This window comes from Prinia subflava, chromosome 2, assembly GCF_021018805.1.
Source record: "Prinia subflava isolate CZ2003 ecotype Zambia chromosome 2, Cam_Psub_1.2, whole genome shotgun sequence".
Classification (NCBI taxonomy): domain Eukaryota; kingdom Metazoa; phylum Chordata; class Aves; order Passeriformes; family Cisticolidae; genus Prinia; species Prinia subflava.
Window position 1 is genome coordinate 41,553,292 of NC_086248.1, and position 22,092 is coordinate 41,575,383.

General features: G+C 35.8%; 1 protein-coding gene across 1 annotated transcript in view; it reads right to left on the bottom strand.

Annotated features, from left to right (window-relative positions):
* The window catches only part of ASCC3 (activating signal cointegrator 1 complex subunit 3), a 263,876-nt gene that overhangs the window by 231,837 nt on the left and 9,947 nt on the right, over window positions 1-22,092 (bottom strand). Inside the window, exons 2-4 of the mRNA XM_063389711.1 lie at window positions 16,789-16,932; window positions 15,937-16,087; window positions 12,527-13,110 (exon numbers count right to left, since the gene is read on the bottom strand). Coding sequence (XP_063245781.1) covers window positions 12,527-13,110; window positions 15,937-16,087; window positions 16,789-16,878 — 825 coding nt within the window. The 5' untranslated portion in view covers window positions 16,879-16,932. The remainder of the gene's footprint in view (window positions 1-12,526; window positions 13,111-15,936; window positions 16,088-16,788; window positions 16,933-22,092) is intronic.

A 22,092-nucleotide genomic window follows, 5' to 3' on the forward strand; every position in this document is an offset into this window, starting at 1 on the left:
AAATAATGACAGAATAGAAAGTATTAAAAATTACTATTAAAAAAATTGCCTTGGCTACGAGCACTTCCTTTTCTTCACTGTTTCACATACTTAAACAAACTACTGCATGCTTTCTCGTAAGCCTCTTGTCTCTGATACCCAAGCTAAGGATTCATAACCACTTGTAAACATTCAGACAAGGATCCTAGATAAGTTTCTTAAACTTATAGCTAACTTTACGATCATGGGTAGACTAGTAACAACCACAATAAGGGCTGGCTGAAGAGTTCTTCTCCAGAAGCAAATGATGAACATTTCTGTAAATCAGATAAGTACTTCCATTTCTTTCCAAAACATGCCATTTATAACTTTTGAAGTGCCTTATATGATTTTCAGATAACATTTTAACTATCACTTCAGACTTCGTTCAACACTGCAAAAACAAGGTACCCAGGGAACAATGGTTCAAAAATAATGAAAAAATAGTAGCAGCAGCAGAAAGCATCTAATAGAAACAAGGACATGTCAATACAACTTGTGGAAATTTCCATAACTGAAGAGCACTAGTAGTCTAGCCATGGCCTATGTAAAACTGGCGATTGAATATTTATTGAAAAACTACTAATCAACTTCTGATCCTCAGTGGCTGCTCAAAGCCCCTACAGGCAAATGAGCAGCCATGTCCAAACAGAGCAGTGAGGTATCTTACAGCATCCTGAAGGTCATCTCACAAGGGGTAGACAATTGCTTTTTGTTTAACAGTTCTGAAAGTTGATTCTCATGCGCTTTTTTTTGGTTACTGCAAGTTGTGCTGGAACTGGAAACCAACTTCCCCGGAATCTGAAAGTTAACTGAAACTCTTGGTGAGACTGTTCCCTGCTAAAATGAACAGACAATATTCACAAAACATTTATTTTATGCTCCCAGTCTATTCGTGTCTCCCTCCCTCCTTTTGAGTGCCTTTTCCTAGAAGCCACAGTCCACTGATGCACTCCTCCCACATTAAAAACGTTTGTATTACTGCTACTTTGCATTAAACCAGACTGGCAGTTATTTTTTTTCATATTTCATTTCCTCAGTTTCCCATGCCTTATTTCACATGCTGCCTTCTATATGATAGACCTCCTGTGAACCCTTTTCCAATTATTTCAGCACCTTCTATATACAGTAATGATGAAGTCATCTCTTGAAACTGCTTTCCTTATCAGTAAGCATTCTATATTAACACATTCTCTACTTAAGATCAACTAAAAAATGTAGTTGTAATACTGAAAGTATCTGGCAGTGCTTACAATGAAGACCTTTAAAGTCTTTACAATGTGATATAAACATACAAATGTTGATGTCTTTAAAATATGTTCAGTCAGAATAAAATTGGGCTTCTAGTTTTGGGTGGCTTTTAATGTAAGTATCTACGTAGCTGCATGAATATTTTTATGTTTTCAGCATCTGTATTTTTTTAAAGAATGACAATTTAAGTTGCATGTCAAGCTATTCAACATTTAAATTGATTACTTACAGCAAGGAGAGTCAATAGACTCCTCATTCTAGAATCCCACTTGCAAATTCCACTCAGCTTGTTTTCATAGTTTTATTTTGCCCTCTAATGAACTTAACATGACTACAGAAAAAGTTGAATCATGACTTCTACATGACAGAATCAAGTACCTCAATTTTTTGCCATTCTTACAGGTAGTGTCCACAAATTTAATCTTCACAAACTGAGGTCTTCAATAAACATTGCTGAGTAATACAAGCTAGTAATATACAACTATCTCTACAATAGGAGGCATTCATACTATATTTAATAGAAGTGATAGCACAAGTAATATAAGATGCTGAAGCACAGAATGCTTTTGGAGCATTTCTGCAGAGTTCATGCCTAGCTCCAGCACAGCACTAACATGCTAAGCTTAGAGACCTAGAGAACTTCTGCAACATGACAGAAACACACGAGACACTCAATTTTGACATCAAATATCCAAGATTTTCCTTGTATTAATGCATATTTGAAAGCTGTTTCACAACATCTTTTATATTTCCATAATAAATATAATAGCTCATTTAAAAAACTGTTTGTGCTCTGAACCAAAGGCAAAGTTTTTTTACAACCCCCCCAAATCTATTTTGCTTTTTGAACAAAAAAACTTGTTGTAGGATTATTCTCTGTTCACACGAGTATTCAGTGTTTGTTACATGGTTAATGTAGTTATTACTACATCTGCTTATATCAGTTTTTCAAGACTATTTTATTAACAGTTCAGCAGATTACCTACTCTTCACCATTTTATCTAGTTTAACCAGTCAGTGTGTAACCAGATACCCAGTTCCTCTGTGGGAAAGTCTCATAAAAAATGCCACAGCACCATAACATCTTCTAAGTGGCAACATTTTCCCAAGCAATGTAGAAATACATGTTAGTGCAATCCTATTTTGTAACAGCGCTATTTTGTTGGCTGTGGGTGTATAATACTAACTAGATATGGTTCAGAAGTCACCTCTGTAAAATAACTTAGAACATAAGCACAGACTAGGACAAGTAGCAAAAAAACCCACCTCCTGAAACCAAGGAAAAAAATCTCTAACTAATTTTAACAATGCTCGTATTTTATCCCAGAGGTCTTGCCTTTTTGCTTACACACAAATAATTATTATTTTAAAATATATTAAATTTTCCTGTTTCCTGCACTTCAGACAATCACATCAGCCATTTCACCACTGACTTCAGTTTCTGGCCAATTTAGTTTTCTCATTCCCTAACAAATTGTACTGTTTATTTATGCTTCAGTACATAATGCCATTTATTATATTTCAGAAGGTGCCTCCCATTAAAGTTTCTAAAAATTATATATTAACTGTACTTATATTGTCCTCAAGTTCTGCCAAATTGCATTTTGACATCAAAGTTGACTTTCTTCCCCTAATAGTGGCATAATGAAAACTGTGCAGAGAAAACAGCAGCCTTGTGCTGGAGTCTCAGGGCACCTTTGGTTCTGCTTCAGATGAGTTAGAGAAGCTGTGGTTGGGAGTCCTACGCCTGAAGAGAAGAGCAGCAGAAAGCCAAGCTTTGGCTTTGACAGGGAACAGATAACCCTCTGGGAGCAATGAAGCATACACAATTACACTGATGTGCCAAGCTAGTGAGGGAAAAACTGACTTTCTGATATCACAGCATTTGGAGAAGCCAAGCCTTTGCACAGTCCAAAACTTGGCATTCTACTAAGCAGCAAGAAGCTAACACTTCAGGTCCTATTTTGCTTAAGGAAAGCAAAGTAAACATCTATTTTCACACCTGCACACTGTACTTTTCTGACGGTGAAGGTCAGCTTGTAACTAGGGAAATGGCTACACAGAACATGCAAACGAGCTCCACTTGCCCTCTGAGCCAAGCAAAAGTATTAGGCAAATATTGAGTCAGAGCCAATTGTGTTGTGCACAGACAGTGAAGCCTGTTTCTTGAGAGCACTTCTGCTGGAGTATACACAGCATGTCAGATGAATGATCTCAAAACCAGCACCTGAAAAAAAAAACTTGTCTGCAAAAAAATGAAAAGCTAAAGTACTTTTCACAGTCCATGCTGTAACATGAACTGTGAAGAGTTCAGAGCTCTTAATATAAATTACATATTCAGGCTGCTCAGGGAATCACTTTCAATATAGATCTGATAATTATTAAACTGAATTCAGGTTTAGAAATGTAAGCCAAGTATTTCTCAGGTCATCAGATTTTTGGATACTAATAGTTAGAATGTACAGTTTTTATGTGCAAATGTTACACTGGAAAGCAATGAGCAAGATGTAAAGAGAGAACAGTGTATGTAGTGTTTGCTACTGACAAGCCTCCTAAGCTACAAGCAGGAAGCAAAATCTACACACACTTTCCTAGTTTTATTCTAAAACAAAATGCTTCTGATGTTGTGCAATGTTGTATAAGCTCGTCTATTCATTAACTTGAAGGAATGAATAAGTGCGTGCAATCTGTAAGAATTAAAAATATATTTTGTAGCTGGTTTGCATTTTGAGCTCTAAAATACACTCTTTCTTATTGAACTGTATTTCAATGTCATCTCAGAGTCTTATGTTTGTCTTAGCTTAAACATAGAAAAAAATTTAAATGTTCAAATAAATAATGTCAGACTTTTAAAAGGTATTAGAAATGTAGTCACGTGAATTACTACTTTATGTAATTTTCTCTTATAAGAATAACGACCATTACAGATTCTTGTTTAATACAAGAAACTAAATTAATTATTTTTCTGGACAACAAATGTCTGTTATTCAGGCAGATACTTTTAATTTAGGAGACCAATTTAACACATCTGAAATTGAGGTCACTTTAAAACCTAATTGAGATTACTTGCAACACAAGGACTATTTATTTCCTGTATACCATAATTCATTAATTAAGTTACACATAAGGTTAAAATGTAAGTACTTAAAGAGGCACACTCCACTTGCTAATTATGAGATTCTACTAACAACAAACTTATTACAAAACAAGAAGCTTTTAATTTAAAAAAACCCAAACATATTAGGGTAAGGGATTGATTTTTTGGTAAGAAATTCATCAGGGAAAATGAAGACTTAAATTAATATGGAATTAGGTATAAATATAGCACACAAATTTTCTCCAATGACCTCTATTTTTTTATTTGAAACAACAGAATCACAGAATGGCTGAGGTTAGAAGAAACCTCCAGAAATTATGTAGTCTCCAGGGTTGGAGAGTCCATAAACTCTTGAGCAAACTGCTCCTGTGTCTGACCATCCTCACAATGACAAAAAAATCTGTTTACAGGGATATCCTGTAATATGATCTATGTATACTGTCCCTAGTCCTGCCAGTGGGTATCACCAAGAGAAGTCTGGCTCCATTTTCACCATGACCTCACCACCAGGTGCGATCAGATTCCCAAGATTTCCCCTCTCCAGGCTGAGCAACCCCAGCTTCCTCAGTCTCTTCCTGTATGTCAGATGTTCCAGTCCCTTCATCATCCCAGCGGCCCTTTGCTGGCCTCAGTCCAGTATGCCCACACTGGGCACCACTCTACACCTTTCAGGTTTTATTTGTCCATCCTTCTGCTCAAAGCTAAGCCAATAAAATGCAGTAGAAAGTTATGTTAATTTAAAAAGTCTAGTATTTAAGTAGCAACTACAGACAGTTTTCAAAGCTTTTGCTTTGTGTTTGTTCTCCATTTTATGAGCAAACTGAACCAAGTATACCTCTGAATAAAATACCACAAATAATAAAGTGAAAAGATACGGGAATCCATATATTCTTCAGGTTAAGAGGCAAGTACTGATTAAAGTCAGCCTAGTCATACATTTTGTCATGATCAGACTACTATGTGAAATGAAATATCAACACTTTTCTAATTAAAACTTTTTCACATTCAGGGTGTGTGTATGTATTGTTCAAATAAGAGAGGACAGCATCAGATAAAGTAAGTGATGGTAATCTAAGAACTGTGGTGCTTTTTGAAAGACAGTTGATAGGGGAAGGTGGTATTTACCCAGCCTTACTACATACAATTTTCCTTGCAAGCACTGTGAAACACCAAGTAGAGTTTTCCCTGTAAAACATCCAGCAAACATAACATTATGCAGGAAAATTTAAGAGGTCTTTTCAACTTTACCAACACATCAGATTTTAGAGTAACATACCACTCAATATTTAAACATAAAAATCTTTCTGGGAAAGAAAGGTCAGCTGTACCTGAAAGGCCATAAAAATATTATCCATTGTCTCTCAAGCTTTTTAGGTGCCATTCTGATCAGAATTAACAGCACTAACCAGTCCCAGTTTACTGTGACTGATGTACCCTATGACTTGCAAGCTGCAGTAGAAGGCCATTGCCAAATCTGTCCATCATGTTTTGGCTTAGGCAGGAAGAATTTTTAAAAACTAAGTATCATTGCTGCAGGCTGAAGGATATGTAGTTCAAGACATGTAACTTAGCTTTTAAGTATCAAGAAAATACATTGAAATCCAAGAATTTTATTAAGTTCTACAAGGACAAGACGTACCGGAGCGCAGCACAGGCTCCACCTGGGGAGCAGACCTGCAGAAGTGGAGCTGGGGGTCCTGGTGAACAACAAGCTCAATGAGTGAACATGGTGTGCTGTGGCAAAGAAGCCAATGGGATGATGGGTGGCATCATATGGGCATCACCAGCACAGAAAATTAAGTTTCCCACAATTTCCCACTCTATTCAGTGCTTGCCAGGCCATGCCTAGAATACTGTGTTCAGATTTGGTCCCTTCCGCGTTACAAAGATGTGGGTAGTCTGGAGAAAGTCAGAAGAAGGCCACAAAGATGATCCAAGGACTGGGAAGCCTGCCATGTGAGGAAAGGCTGAGAGAACTGGTTTGTACAGCCTTGAGAAATAAAGGCTTAGGGAAGACCTCATCACTGTGTTCTAGCACTTAAAGGGTGCCTTGCACAAAAGATGCAAGAATCCTATTTAGAAGGATTCCCATGGAAACGACAGGGCAATACGTACAAGTTAATGCTGGAAAGATTTTTATTGGACACAAAAGGAAGATTTTTCACAACGAGAAAAATCAGTCATTGGAATACTCTTTCCAGAGATGAGGTGGATTCCCCAACATCAGGTGCTTTTAAGATTCAGGTGGGCAGGGTGCTGATCTTCTCTAGACCAGACCTTTGCCATGAAGGGTTGGACCAAATGATCCTTGAGGTCTCTTCCAATGTAGTGTTCCGTGATTCCATTTATTGGCTCCTGTCCCTACACCAGGAAATAATTATACTGTATTTTCCTTTGCAGGTGTCCAGGCATGTTTTCCATTTTAAGTTCCATGGACCAAGTGACTTCACTATCTAGGTCTCTTACTATAGTACAAATTTCCCTTTAGAAAGGAAAATTATGACTCTTCAAAGTTTCCAACAATACTTTAATTCAGATCAATTTTAAAATTAAAATCAAAAACTTTCTACAGTTAAAATATTATTTTGGATATAAGGATAAAGTGGTTAAAGAGAAAAGAGCATGGAGATGAAAATGATCGCACCGAAGCTAGGAACCAAATTCAGAGTTCACTATTAAAACAGCTTGAGTGCAATTTAATATTTTGTAGATCTTCAGAAACTAACACGAAATTGTAGGCAAGGGATGACACATCTACAAGGGCAATAACACAGTGTATAGAAAATATAAATATGATTGGAGATAAGTTAAAGGGATATATTTGAAAAAGAATCAAAAGACAGTCAGGTAACTGGCAAATAGCATAAACACAGCATGGGCACACTCATGATCATTTGGTCTAACACTTCATTATAGAAAATGAATAAATAGTTGTCTCAAATCTGGATTTCATTTAAAACATTGCAATTTTCCACATGAGGACTTGTTAAACTTGTGCAGATGAGCGTTAATAGAAGAATTAAAAGTTGACAAGGAACTGCCTGAAGGGTAAATGAAAGGAAAGGCAGTGTTTAAAAGGCATAGCATCATCTGGAAAGGAAGTTATAAGTACAGTTCTCTGGTGCTCATTTTTAAAACTGCTTTAAAAAAAAAACAACAAAAGACAATTGTATCACAGCACAGGAAAAATGATCATAAAACCAGCCCTGAATAAAGTCAAAAAGCAGAAAACAAGGGTTCTTTTTAAACACTGAGGCAACAAAACTCTGGAGCAGTCTTCATGGGAGAAGTTGGGACAAATTTTCGCACATTCTTTTATTAATGAGTATTCCTCAGTTTAAGATACTGCATTCCTGAGAGAAAAGATGTCTTCTAGATGCTGTGAAGGTTTAAACAGATTTTGCTTTCCTTTACTCTCCTGTACTTTTGCAAAAAGGCTGGTGGCAGACACAGAGGAGCTTCCTGCCAGTTTATTGATTTGACAAGTTAGTTAAGCTCCCCTTTTTCTTGATCCCTTGAGCATCTACAGGTTCAACCAACAAAGCATATTGGCAGACATTTGTGGTGGGATTAAGGTAAGGCAACAGAAGCAATGTAGATGAACTCATGTGGAGAAAAAAAAATCATTATATTGCTACCAGTGACAAAGGCAGCTAAAGAAAACTTACAGGCAGAAGCCTGAAAGGCAACAGGGGTCCACTTAGAAGAGACTGGGGAAAACTGTCTACAAGTCTGTTGCTACATCAAGCATTCAGAGGCTCACAAACACCAGACAGAAAAAAAATCCTACTTAATGAAACAAAAAATAAACTCTATTAACTTCCATTCTGAAGCAAGTATGAAAAGGACTCAATTTCAGTAATAAAGCAGTAACCTTTTAGCTCTAATGAAGAGCATCTTACTGGATTGAACTAATAAGGAATACATACAGGAAGATGTGCTGCCCAACTCATGACCTCTTTTTTTTCATCATATAAAACCTATATTCCACAACTCATACTTTCCTGATTTCAGGTCTACTTTGATTTGAAATTAATGTTTTTCAGCCTTAAAGGAAGGATTGCAAACCTTCAAACTCCACATTACTACCTCCTGGCCTCTTACTGTAGTTTTTACTACCTAACTATTTTCAGGTGCTTATGACAACAAGGAAGAAAACATATCTCACATTCTCAGTTGGAATGAAGAATACTGAATTATTTTTAGGAATCAAACAAAAAAACAAGGTTTGCTTCACATCATGAGAGTTTGCAATGTAACTGGACTGTATTTACTGAGAAAAACCTTGGATGCCACAGTATGTATATATACTAGCCTTTTAATGCAGAGAGCTGGAAACAGTCACAACTAGAAACCAGACAAAAGAAGCCCTGTGCCTGGGCTTTTAACTGGGCAACTGAGTGCATCATATAAAGAGATAAGTAAATATATGTACTATTACATAATACTCAAACTACTGCTTAAAAGACTTCTTGAAACAGTTCTGCTGTTTCATATCTTAGCCTAGTGTTCTTCTAGTAATTTATATAGCATTTTGTCTGGGAAACACCATTTAATCTAATTTTTTAAACTACACTAATATTCTCAATTTTATTTGGGCAAAGTTCTAGCCTTGTCCCAAGAAGAATAAAGTGCATGATTTTTCATACTGAATGCTATATTCATACGATCCTAACACAATTCTCTTTGCACCTCCTTTTTTCCACCTAGTTACTTTATCTCTACAGGAAATATCTTCCTGTTTTATTATGATAAAGGGATAATGTACCTCTGCCTTAGTGTAAAAATAGAGACAGGTCTTTCCAAAACAAAATTCAGAAAAGTTTTGCAGATAAAGTAGACAAGAGTTCACAGAAGAAAGACGTATGTCTTCTAAGAATAGTATGGTCTAAGCAGAGGGACTAAACTCTTCCAACTTTTTCCTGATTACCCTGGGAGGTGCTAGGTGGCAAAGCTGTTAAAATGTTCTCAGATGGCTCCAGTCTTCACTAATCATATACTAGAAACTGATGGCTCAAATTGAGGATTGAATTGAATTGAATACTAAGTTTTAATCAAATATAAAAATAAAAAAAAAATACAACAGTTTTTGGCCAAACTTTGCAGTTGGCTATAGACTTTTTCTTCTTGTTTTTAAATAATGATGTTGTTACCACACCATTACCATCAACAACATGCATATGCTCATCAACAAAACCTGACACATGGTGAAAAGTACGTAGCTGTCATTTAGCTCTAGTAGACTTTATGTCCCAAATGAAAAGCACATGTCCCAAACACTTAGAAAATAAGTTATAACTCCCATAGCAGTCTAATCATAAGAATCAATTTTCCTCTAATTAAGAGTCACCAGTGATACGCCAGATAAACAAACTGTCCCAAAGGAAGAATGGAATGTTTTCAAATAGTGAAAACAAAGAACAAAGTATTTCTTCTACCTCGCTAACCACTTTCACTGCTGGAGAAAGCAACTAATTTCAATTCCTTGTAGAGCCCATTAAGTAGATAAAAAACTAAATAGCGTATATATGTGCCTATACATACACTACAAAAAAACCCCAAAACAGGATGCCACCCCATAAATTATCTAGACTGCTCATATTCTTAATGTCATCTGGCACCTCAATAAAATTTGCTTAAGGATCAACAAAAATTGTCTTACAGAAGTCCACTCACCAATATCCTCACCACAATCATGTCCTTTTCTTGTTTAATAATAAACAGACAATGGTATCTTACTGTTTTAAAACATAAAAATGTGTTTTATAGATCTGGATTTTTATTTATGAAGAATTATCCTTTCATATCAATAGATTTTTTTTTGCTGGGGTTTTTTGTGGGGTTTTTTTGCTTGTTTGGTTTGGGTTTTTGTTTTGTTTTGTTTATGGAAAAAAAAGTACATTTCGTAGCTCACAGACATTTTAGCTGTATTCACTCCACCAGGAAATGCAGGATGTTCAGTATGCATGATCAATCAGCTTGTTATGCCATCTCACATGGCAAGCCTCTGACCTAGTTCTAGAAATGGGTTATCTTCAGGTTTAAAAGCACCATCTGCTCTTAATGATGGCACCAATAAAATTACTGTAATAAGAAAAAAAACTATCCCTAAGTGATAGTAAAATCCAAAGCCCAGAAGAAATTTTCAAGTCATGACTATGCTTGCAGAGAACACAATACAAATGCCAGCTAGCTTTTAACAAAAGGTGATTAGGTTCAAATTTGTTGTACTCCCTCCTTGACCTTCATTGTGCAGTGAACAATGAAATAAAATTGTTTCAAGGAAATGCAACAAAGGGGCCAAAATAATGAGAATGTGGAGATCTTTTTGTTATTACTAGGAGTTTTTAAAAATCAAAAATAAGATGCAGCTTTCAGACACTTCAGGAAAGAAATCCTTTTCATCTCTAGTGATGCAAATGAAAGAACCTATTCTTGCTAAGTTAGTTTTCAGTTCACTGGCAAACAATTTTTTCATATTATCAAATTAAAACTTCTGTAAAGCCATCAAATCAGAAATTTTGCCAAGAATTCTTTGTTCCAGGAACTAATGGAAAGGAAGTCTTTATTGGTGACCTACATAAAAACTGATAGCTTGAACTTTCTGCCAATGGATTTAGCAATCCATTATGATCATAAATTTGCAAAATAAAAAAATGTTATTTCTTCTTGCTTCAAGCCAAAGGTTTAGAGCTTTTCCTTTAACATTTTACGAATTAAACTCAGACATTAAGTAGGCATTATGCAGAAGTATGGAATTATTTCTGCATACCAAATAGTGACATTGGAAATGTCTTCAGCCACTGATCTAGCAAAAAAAAATTGAAATCTTTATCTCTGTACAATTAATAAACTTCAGGTCCCTTTGACAAATATACATTTTTTTGTGTTTCATTTGACATGCGAGTTTTTTATCCATTCTTCTTATCCAAGACCTGTTCAGTCTTCCATTTTCAGGTGTCTTCCCTCAATATGACCACCCAAAGTATGAAATTGTTTGCAGACACACATTAAGGTATTATTTTTCAAATATATTTCAATGCAGAAGTAATTAGATCAACTTCCATTTATATTTAGGGTCTGTAAGAAAATATATGTGCCCAGAAAGGTCAAAGAACAGCCAAAATGTGGTCCACTGATTACTAAATGAAACAATAATATGGCTTCAGCAACTATACCATTACACATTAGATACCCATACATAGTTACCTAAACCTAAAATGAAGTACCCAGGTTCTCTTCTCTATCATCTATTGTTTTTATTAAGAATAAAATCTGCAACTGCAATGGCTAAATTCCTGAAAAGTTTCACTACATTGTCTTTCACAGGATTGTTTATTCCTATTATTGGTTGCTTTTCAGTAGCAGATTTCCAAATTTAGAGTCTTCCTGAAAAATCAGTTTGAGAATTTAAACGCTGGAAGTTTTCAGGGAAGGAAAGCAGGGCAAGGTAAGAAAAATAAACATAATCAAAAAAGTGCAGAGGAAAAAAAATTACCAAATTGCAGGAATTCTTCCCCTACCACACTCAAAACCAGTTCTCCCTTGCCTAGATTAATCCAATCATCTCTTATGAACACACCTGGAAAACATCTTCTCCAGGCTTTAATCAAGCTTTTTCCCCTTTCTACTACTATGCTTATCTTTCAACTCCAGCAACTGGAGTTGCTCTCCCTCACATTTTCTCTGCCCCTCTTGTAACAAACCCAGCCGCCTCCCTTCCTCTTCAAAAGGGACAGACGCAGTATGACAAAATTTTAAACCAGCACCACCTGCTCAGCCATCCAGCAAAGGGAGGCTCTGAAACTGGAGATGAAACCTGTCCAAGACAGTTCAGCTTGTCTTTGCATGTTCCTCACAATTTTATAGGCAGCTTAAACTGGGTTCTGCTTAAAAAGAAAGAATGGAGACACCGAGCAAATGGCCACCAAAAAAATATCCTGTCCACTGTGGAGGGAAGAGATTATTCATATCAAATTGATGCTGCATCCTTCTTCTCCCTGGTAAACGGTGATGCTGCTATGAGATTTTTCTCAAGACATATTAAAAAAATCCAACATAGCATAGTGGGATAAGGTATATTGGCATAAACTAATGGGAAATTATTGTGTATTTCTGTAGCATTCAAATATATGCAGTATGGTTAATCTGCAAGTGTACCTCATTTTGAAGTTCATCGGCACTTTTGGTAGAAGCAAGGATCTCATACAAAGTGCAGCAGAGGTCTTCTGTTGTCGGCCCTCCAGGGTTACCTCCTTGAGATTCCTTCAGGTACTTTCCAACTTCACACCATAAAAAAGAATCATCTATTTTTTCCAAAGATTTGAGATTAGATTTCTCATTACAGCAGTTCTGTAGGTGATTTAGCTGGTTATTCAAAAATTTGTTGTAATCTAAGCTTATATTTTTCTGTGCATCAGTCTCACCATTCACAGGCAGCTCTTCGGAGTGATCCAAATCATGCATGTCAAATGAAAACACTATATTTTTACCAAACAACACTCTGTTATCACCATTTTTCTCTTCAGCCAGCTGTATGAGGGCTCGAAGCTGTTCTTCAGTGAAGTGAGAAGCAATCCGAGACATGGCAGCACAAGCTGCAGTAGCAGATGATGATGGAAATGGCCCAAACATCTGCTTGATCACCTTTGTCTCATCATGGCCCACGCATTCTTTCCCATGAAATGTCTTAAAAAGAAAAACAGCTCCACTTTCAATTGCTTCTTGTCCATTTTCAGCTCCAACTGTTAACAAAACCAAACGTAACTTAATATACTGAATACAAAGAGTGTTTCATTACCTAAAATGTAACTGTATTCAAATTCTTGACACTAGTTTCATCAGCAGAGATATCAAAAGAAATAAGACCACAGGTAAGAATGGTTGCAAGGTACTGAATTACAAAAGTATATGATTATAAAGCATCTGTCTTCATCATCCTACATACTAAAATTTATAGCAAGAATTATCAATGCTTTCTAATCTTCCTGAGCTAGAGAAAAAAACCTCCTAGAAATCTTAAACTCACAATTGTATATTTATAAGCTATTTAACATCAACAAATTTCCACTTTGTCTCACCATTTATTCACTGCCTAATCTGAATATTCATAATAGAATAAATATACAGGAATCAGCTGGGAATTACTGAATTCTTGTAGTAATTCCCAGTAGAATTACTTCTGAGTATGTGCTAAGTTAGAAAAACTGCTCAAAAAATTTAAAGCAAATAAATGTATGAATTTAGATTTCTATCTACAAAATACTGTGTTATGCAAATAAACAATATATTATAAAAACATGAATGTACTTCTTACACAAACATTCACAAAGCAGTCGAGGAAAACATAAGGAAAACTCCATGTGATGAACCAGTACACTACAACAAATTTTTAAAAGTCACCAAGCCTAACCTAAACAAAACCAGCCAGCATACCGGGGCTTTTGTTCATTTTAAATGACAACTTACAACATTCTTTTACTTGTGCCTTGATTCAACTTAGGTAAGGTTTAACACCAGAAAAACAAGGGGTTTCTCCCCCACAATCTAACAGGAAAGAGCAAAAAATTCTAGCATGCAGATGGAACAAGGCTATGTAGCTAGAAACGTAACATATAAATAAATGGAGGTGGCTACAAATTCAGTATTTAGCTTGATTTTTCTTGTGGTGCACTTTGAAAAGCTGAGAAGTTCAAGGAGAGGACTGGAGGTGATATTTACAAGATAATTAGATACCTACATAGGGAAGATACATGACAAAAAGATACACACATAAAATAGGTACGTAAATAATCTCAGAGGAAAAAGGTGGTTCAGCTCCTCCCTTTTAGCATTAGCTATATAGGAAGCACAAAAACACCCCCTACATCTAAAAACTTGTCATTTGTCTGCATGAAGTTCACTTGTATATTCCTAGCATACAAACACATTATTTAAAGTCACTTGTCTCAGAACAGAAGTAAAGATTACTAAACTAAAAGAGAAATTGAAGGATTTGTGAAAAAACTCTTAGGTTTACTAAGTGGGGTTTCTCCATTATTATTGACATCTCCTATCTGTGAAAATATCTCTTGAGAAAATACTACTCCTTCCATCTCAACAAAATAAGCCAAACAAGATGGCAAGAGATGCACTACTAGAAGCTACTCTTTTTGCTTTTTTGTTTTGTTTGTCAGGCAAGATTTTAGTCCAGTACCTCTTGTGATTAAACTATACACAGTGGATATTTAAAACAGTTTTCTCAATCAATATCTATTATCAGTATATATTGCACCTTCTCCTACTAACTCTACAGACTGATGGTTGGTACAAACTCTATCCCCACCTTGCATGACTTTCCCTCAAGCCCCGTGTGTTGCAAGTGCCAGCTGAAATCTGTGCACTGAAGGAGAGGTAGCTGGGTTAGAGATGCCCCTTCCCAGAGGTCGGTGTCAGAAAGGCAGCAGGCACATGCTCAAATTCCAGCATAAAGAGGTTAAAATTCTACTAATGGTACTAACCAGAGCTTAAAACTTTTTGTCAGTGACTTGAGAAATGCTCAGAAATATACCTCTGATGACTTAAGAAAGCAATAGCCATTCACAACCATTAACTTAAGTTTTAACAGGCATCTCCTGCAACTGTACAGCAAAATTGACTACCATCACATGCTGGACATGAATAACTTGCCTAGCCTTTTTTGAAAGCTTGTGTTTAGACGTTTGTTTCTTTCTCAGTTTACTAGGTACTTCTAAAAAAATGGTCAAGAACTAGAAATGTAAGTGTGGCAGGTTAACATTTGTATTGTAATAAAAATATCTGGTCTGTAGTACCAAAATCAGGCAAATATATTTATTTTTATTAAATGGCTCTATTTAAAATATTTGAAAAACAATCAGAAAAGGAGGAGATGTACCTATGAGGTTAAAAGGAAGAATCCCTAAATATGTGACAGAAAGAGTTTGAGCCATGAGCTCAGTTTATGAAGTGATGAAGTTAAATTTTGCTAAAAGCAAAAGCTGTATTAGGTTTTGTCTGTCAATCAAAAAACTAAATTTCCAATCAAAACTAAGTTTTCACACCTTCTTTGCCATAATGTATTTCAGTATTAAAAGTTTAATTCCAGATGAGTGAAATATATTTTTATTTCCTCCTCAACACCAAACACTTCAAGCAGAAAATATTTCCTACATTTTTATCTGCCTGCACAGCAGTCCCATTTTTCATGATACCAATTAAGTGGAATTAAAGCAGACAACATCAGGATTGTTCTTTTTTAGAGTACTGCTATTCTGAAAGAAATAGTTGCTTAACAACTGTCAATCATAAACCGTACCACACACTACAAAACAATACTATCAAAAAAGTAAGAATATCCATATAACAATGGAATCTTAAAATTAAAGAGAAGAACAAATTGCACATATGTGGATCAGATGAAATAGAGTTTCAAAGACATTTTAGGGCAAAACAGGCCTCAAGGTAGAATCAAAATTGTACCAGTAAAGTATCCAGGCAGAAAGCAACTTTAACCTGCTCCCACCCCCAAACAAAACAATTTATTATTAGAATGCTGGATAATGAAAACATACCTATTTGTTTTGCAGCTTGTAAGATAGTTTTTAAATCACTATTTACAGTTTGGTACTCTTTTTTGTCCAAATTGTCATCAACAAACTTTATTATCTTCTTCCAAGTAAGACCAGACTTCAGCAACTGGGCATGTAGTTTTGATCTTTTAGTCTGAAAATGCAAAATATTTGGGTTTTTTAATTTGTTTCAAATTAATGTGTGAGGGTTCCTTTAAAATTAAACACCAGATAAAAACAATTCCCTCCAATTGCATTCATTCAGTATACAGTACTGACTGCAAGCACTTTTCTTTTACCTGATCTTTAGACTCTTTCCTGAGTGTATGAAAGAAGGATACACAAAAGCACATACAGTCTCTCACTACTTTACTCTTTCCAGAGCAAAATTCTCTATGAAGCCAAACTTCTGCAACTTCAAGAGATTTACAGTTCCCAAGATTCCAAACTCATTTTACAGGTTCCCACAAGGCATTTATTACTTTAATGCATTTATTCTCAGGAAGCAAAAGAAGTACCTAAATTCAGTGAACTTAACATTAGAAGGGAAATGTTTGGCTTCCCAGCTCTATGCAAGCTAGAGCTAAAAGCACACCAGCCTTGCCTAACTTCTTGAAAGACGAAGTAACACAACCAGGCAAGCTTTTCCATATAGCACATCATGATTGTAAGGGCTAAGAAAAAATCACAAAGCTACAAAAAGTTGGATTTTCAGTGAGGACACTATGAACAAATGTACAAGAAACTACACATTCTGCCCTTCTTGCTTGCCTACTCTTATAAAATAGCAATGCAAATGAAGAAAATCAATCATTCTTACTCTAGTTGTGCTTTGTAAAAGAAAAAAAGCTTTACCGTTAAGTCAGCTAATTCTTCACTGTAATCCTCATGTTTAGTGACATTTGAAAAGGAGCGTAAAGCGCCTGTAAGACGAGGCAAGGCCATCTGTTACTCATTCAGTGATCCATAGGATGAGAAACCAAATCCCAGTTCAAGTACCTAGATGAGAACAAAACAAATAACATGGCTTTATTAATGTTATAAATACAAACTCACATCATGAACTTGAAAGACCTTTTCCAGCTAGCAGAACTTGGCAGAAACTCCAATTAAGCCAGTTAAAAAATGATCTCTTAAAATGATGATAATCAAAATTCAGTAAAAGGGAAGTGAAAGGCACAGAGCAGAGGCAAGAAATGATAACATGCAGAGGTCACTCAGCAGGTGGTTCTTTTCTCTCCTTCCTAAATAAAAGTTACCAGCAATGAGGCAAAGTGGAAATTATTTCTTTAGTACCCCTAACACTGAGTATTATAGTGGAATCTATGTAACTGAACTTTAGCTCTCAATAGCAGTAAGTGATTACAACCTACGGGAAGATTTCCTCTGAGACAGCCCGTGCTGGGAGCTTTCAGGTCATTAACAGCCTCTGGCACTGATGCAGAGAGAGGCATCTTTCTTGACAAGTGCTTAGCCATATTTAATCAGCAAAACAAGGAAAGAAAATTATGACAGGAAATAAAGATTGTCAAAGGCATAGCACTGAACTATTAAAAGAGGTAAAGAGAATAAAAAAGGCTACCAGAAAACTGAAAACACTCTGCCTTGGGATGTTTTCATCTCACAACTGGGAGTGCACACATGCTTAGAGCAGGACTCTCTTCAGAACCACAGCTTATTTCTGTGCAGTCTTATTTCGTCTGTGGAAAAGGCTCATATCTATGCACCAAAACACAGCTGTTCTCCATATGAAATTGTACTTCTTCCAAGCCTTTTACTGAAATTATTCTCAAAGTTATTTAATTTCAAAAGGTGCCCACAGCTGAACTGTTTAATGAACCCTAACGTGCAGCTAGAGTTTCTGACAGTAGCAGATAAGATACAGATTTAGATTTTTGAAACAATTAATGATATCATTACCAACCAAATGATCTGCATCACTCTTAGCATGCCTGAAGATCAACGTCCATCCAGAATTTAAAGACCTTGTAACAGAGTTAATAAAATTACTTCTCCCCCAGTCATAGAGTACAGAACTCTCTGCTTTTATCTAATTATCCTTCCCCTTATTTAATGACTGCATTTGTATTTTAGCTATCAGCTTTGCAATACAGCACAAAAGAAATCCAAATGCAGTGTTCCAGTCACAAACAGAGAAATGTCACTATTTTGTCAGGTCTGCTTGTTTTCCCACCTTGCATTAGGATGCTTTTTGAGAATGATTTTACAATAGCTGATATTTTGGAGACAAATGTTATAACAATGAAGCTACAATATTTGAAAATACAAAGTCTTTGACTGTGAAGGGCACAGAGAGCATGTGTTCAAGCCTAGAAGTAGACAGAGCCAAACATCACTGCAGCTTTTTTGTTATATTCAGTGAATATATGACATATAATTCATACCAGCATAGCTCCTAGTGAAAATAGCCTGTGAACATTATAGGCACCATTATTAGAAGGGAAATAAGGTGTCTTGACTTTGTCTAATGACAGAACTGCCATTAGCTATGAGAGCTAATGGGTCCATTTTACGTATTTATTTTACACCTACATTCAAATACCTTTTTCTGTAGCATTATGTGCCTTTATAAAAAAATGTAACAACATAACCCTAATATTATTTTAGTTGTCCTTCCTAAAATACCATGCACAGTAATTTATGAAAGTTAGAATATACTTATAAAAAGTTCACTTTCCACACACACATACATTTCAAAGCATCTCCAGTAGGTTCATTTATTAGGATACTGAATTTTAAATGTGTATTTCTTTCTACTTTATTCAATTCCTTTATTAACAGCTCCTGAAATAGGAAACTTGAAACACTAGAAAACAAGTAAGGGGACCTGTCCTGATCACAGTCATGGCCAAAGAGCCAAATCCAGCCCTGCAACCCTAATCTTGTACTAGTAAATGCTGCTCCACGCTTGCCTGTGTGCTTCCAGAGCTTGTGGGTGTCTAAGGGGGCTGCTTTGGCAGAGCAGTCACAGGAGGCTTCTGCATCTCATTTACAGTCAAACTCCACACATCCCCTTTGCTTCTGGTACATGACACCCACCCTCAGCAGGGCACCACCACATGGAAACACAAACAGCTAGCAAACAGAATGCAGGAGACAGGTGCAATCAACCACTCCACTGTTAACATAGAAAAACAAGGTAAAACTTAGAAACTTTGGCTATTATTCTGCAACATACTAGAGCCAGCTCTGAACACTAAGTGAAAAATCATGTGGTCGTATAAGATGCAGTGTAAATTTATATTTGTTACCTGCTTTCACATAAAGCCTCCTTATGTAGATACCTGCCCGCATCACTCTGCCTTTAGAGTGGATCAGCTACTCCCTGTCTTTCCACAGCCATCATAAGGGTAACTAATTCCTTCTGGTGTGAGAGAAATTAATCTGTTTGCCCACAGGTGGATCTGAAACATCTGAACTTCCTACTAAGATCTGCTGGTCTTGGAACAAGGACCTAAAAGGCAGCAGCAACTAAATCCTCTTTACCAGAGCCCACATACAGAGGATGAACTCTTGCCATCTTTCTGCCCATTCCCCCTAAAGAAAACTATGAGAAAGGGACCATCTGAAATCATTTCCGTAGGACAAATGGAATGGGAATTTAACCTTCATATCAGTGCGACTTTACATGGTAAAAATATTTCTTCTCCTCCCCCACCCCCAATCAAGTAAGGCATTTTGGGCGCATTCTGCTAATGATTCCTAGAATTCTCTCAGATTTCCTGCCTCTTTAAAAAATCACTTAACTTTACACCAAGTCTGTTTGTAAATCAGAAAGAGCAATATTCACCCTTCTAAAGCTTTGTGAAGATGAAAGTAACTTTTAAAGTCTATCTTACTTCTTTTAAAAACAAGTGTGATTTTAATACTGAAACTTTTTATAGGAGAAAGTAAAACATAAAGACATTATACTCAGAGATCAGGTAAGCAACAATTAAAAGTTTATTGTTTGAAAATAAACATGAATCATAATCTCAGCAAGTTTTTATTTATTAAAGTGAAACATTAAAAAAAAAATTCTAGCAATACCACAAAGGTAACAAAAATTATTGAGAAGTTTTCTACTTCATATTTTCACAGGCTACACAGCTTTTCCTCCAACTCCTGGCCTTCCTATGTTTCTAATACAAGTAAATAACAGAACCATTTCTTTCTCTTCTTCTCTGAAATATTACAGAGATTACTGTAAAAGACATATCCTTTTGAAATTTACTGAATTCCTATGCTCTCTAACAGATCAAGCCAGATGCCCAGTAGGGCTAACAGTAGGTGAATGCTCAGATCTGGCACGTCAATACTCAAGCTGAACAGAAATCTTTCTTCCCTTACAAAGGATGGAATAACATGGCATTAACACAGCTAAAAATCACAGGTAAAATTCAAAGTTACATGATCGTAAAGTACCAGCTTCTGTAGTCTATAATATTTTAACTTTTATTTATCCTTTAAGACTCTACAGCAGTGATTCTGTTTAAAGTATTTAAGGAATATTAAGCCATGTTCCCAGATTTTGCCTATATTACTTATAATTCTTCCAACTATTAACAAGTTTCTTGCTGCCTATGTAAACACGCAGTTCATAAAACCTAAAGAAGTTATTACTAGTAACTAACCTAATCAAAGAACATTACAAAGAAAAAGAGACTTTAGACATTAGCAGTGAATAGCAGGCTGCTATTGACCACAAAGTATTTCAAACAGCATTTTCTCTTTCAATTGAGAAAGTGGAAACATTTCAAACGAAAAGAAACTAAAAGAGCAAAAGATATCCCACCCACAAGGCTATACAAAAGCTAAAGGAACAGTGAAGTAACTTTTTCTACATCTTAAAAATATATAAATCAAACAGCGAGACCATAAGGACACATTAAGACATTTTAAAATTTATCATCATATAAAATACTTTACTTTACACTACTGTGTGAGGAGACTAAAAATAAATCCCCAAAAATTTAAATTTTACTGATATGAACACATTTTTGACTGGCTACAATTAACTTCAGCAGCTTCATTAACATAAAGGTAAACTTGATATTTTATTTACAAGTAAGAGTTAACATTTTAAAAAACCCAAATGACACATTCTTCTCAGTATATATCCTTTCTACATCACACACATCAAAGGAAAAATATTTCAAAGAAAACACTTTAAAGAAAAAAATGAAACCATTAGATTAAAAAGCTATTTTGGACCTCTGAGAACATTTTTATTAGACTTAATAAAATTTCTTCTCCAAGCATGTTTGATGCAAACAGTACAAATACACACCTAACATCAAAGTTGTTAGCCAGGGATAATAGTGGTTTAATAATGTCTGGGACATTAACAAGAAATTGCAGGTGATATCATGACACTAAAACAATTGTATTTTCTGACTTCGTATTTTGCACCTTTCCAAACAGTGCTGCCTGATGTAGTAACAACTGTAGGCTTTCAGACATCTCACTTTCTACAAAAGGCACAGATATCACCCTGGAATTCTCTCAAGTTGTCCGGGTCAAATATTGCTGATCTCCAGTCAAGACTGGGTCAATCTTTCAAAAGGTGACAGCAAGATTAAGGAATATGTACTCAGGAAGAAACAGTGGCTTCCTGACACACAACATTCACCTCAGCGAATACCAAAATTCAAACAAGTGCCTCAGCAGAACAAGGAGGCATAACAGTGCCTCTGTGTGCCACCGTTCACATAAGAGACAATGTCTGCATCTTAACTACAGAAGTCACTAAACAAACAAAAAACCCAAGAAAATCAAATAATGGACATACATACAAGTCAGTCCTTCAATACAGTATTAACCCTTTCCACACTTTATCATAATCGTAACCATGCACATGCAATTAAACACCAGCTGCCTACCACTGCCTGCTTGCAGCAGCTGGCAAAGCATTTCCTGTGATTATGCCCGATACTGTTCTAGGATGATGCCAAACTTGTGGCTTGGCTCAATAATGTGTTCATTTCAGATGTACTTTGAGATAGTTACTAAGGATTGATGTTTTCAAAAAGAAAAAAAAAATTAAAACAACCCTTTATTCAGAATAACTCATCTTCCTTTTCCAAGAACATAAAATGTAATTCAGTTGTTAAACCAAGAAATGTTTGTAGTTTTACGTCTCAATACCTTCACTTTTAA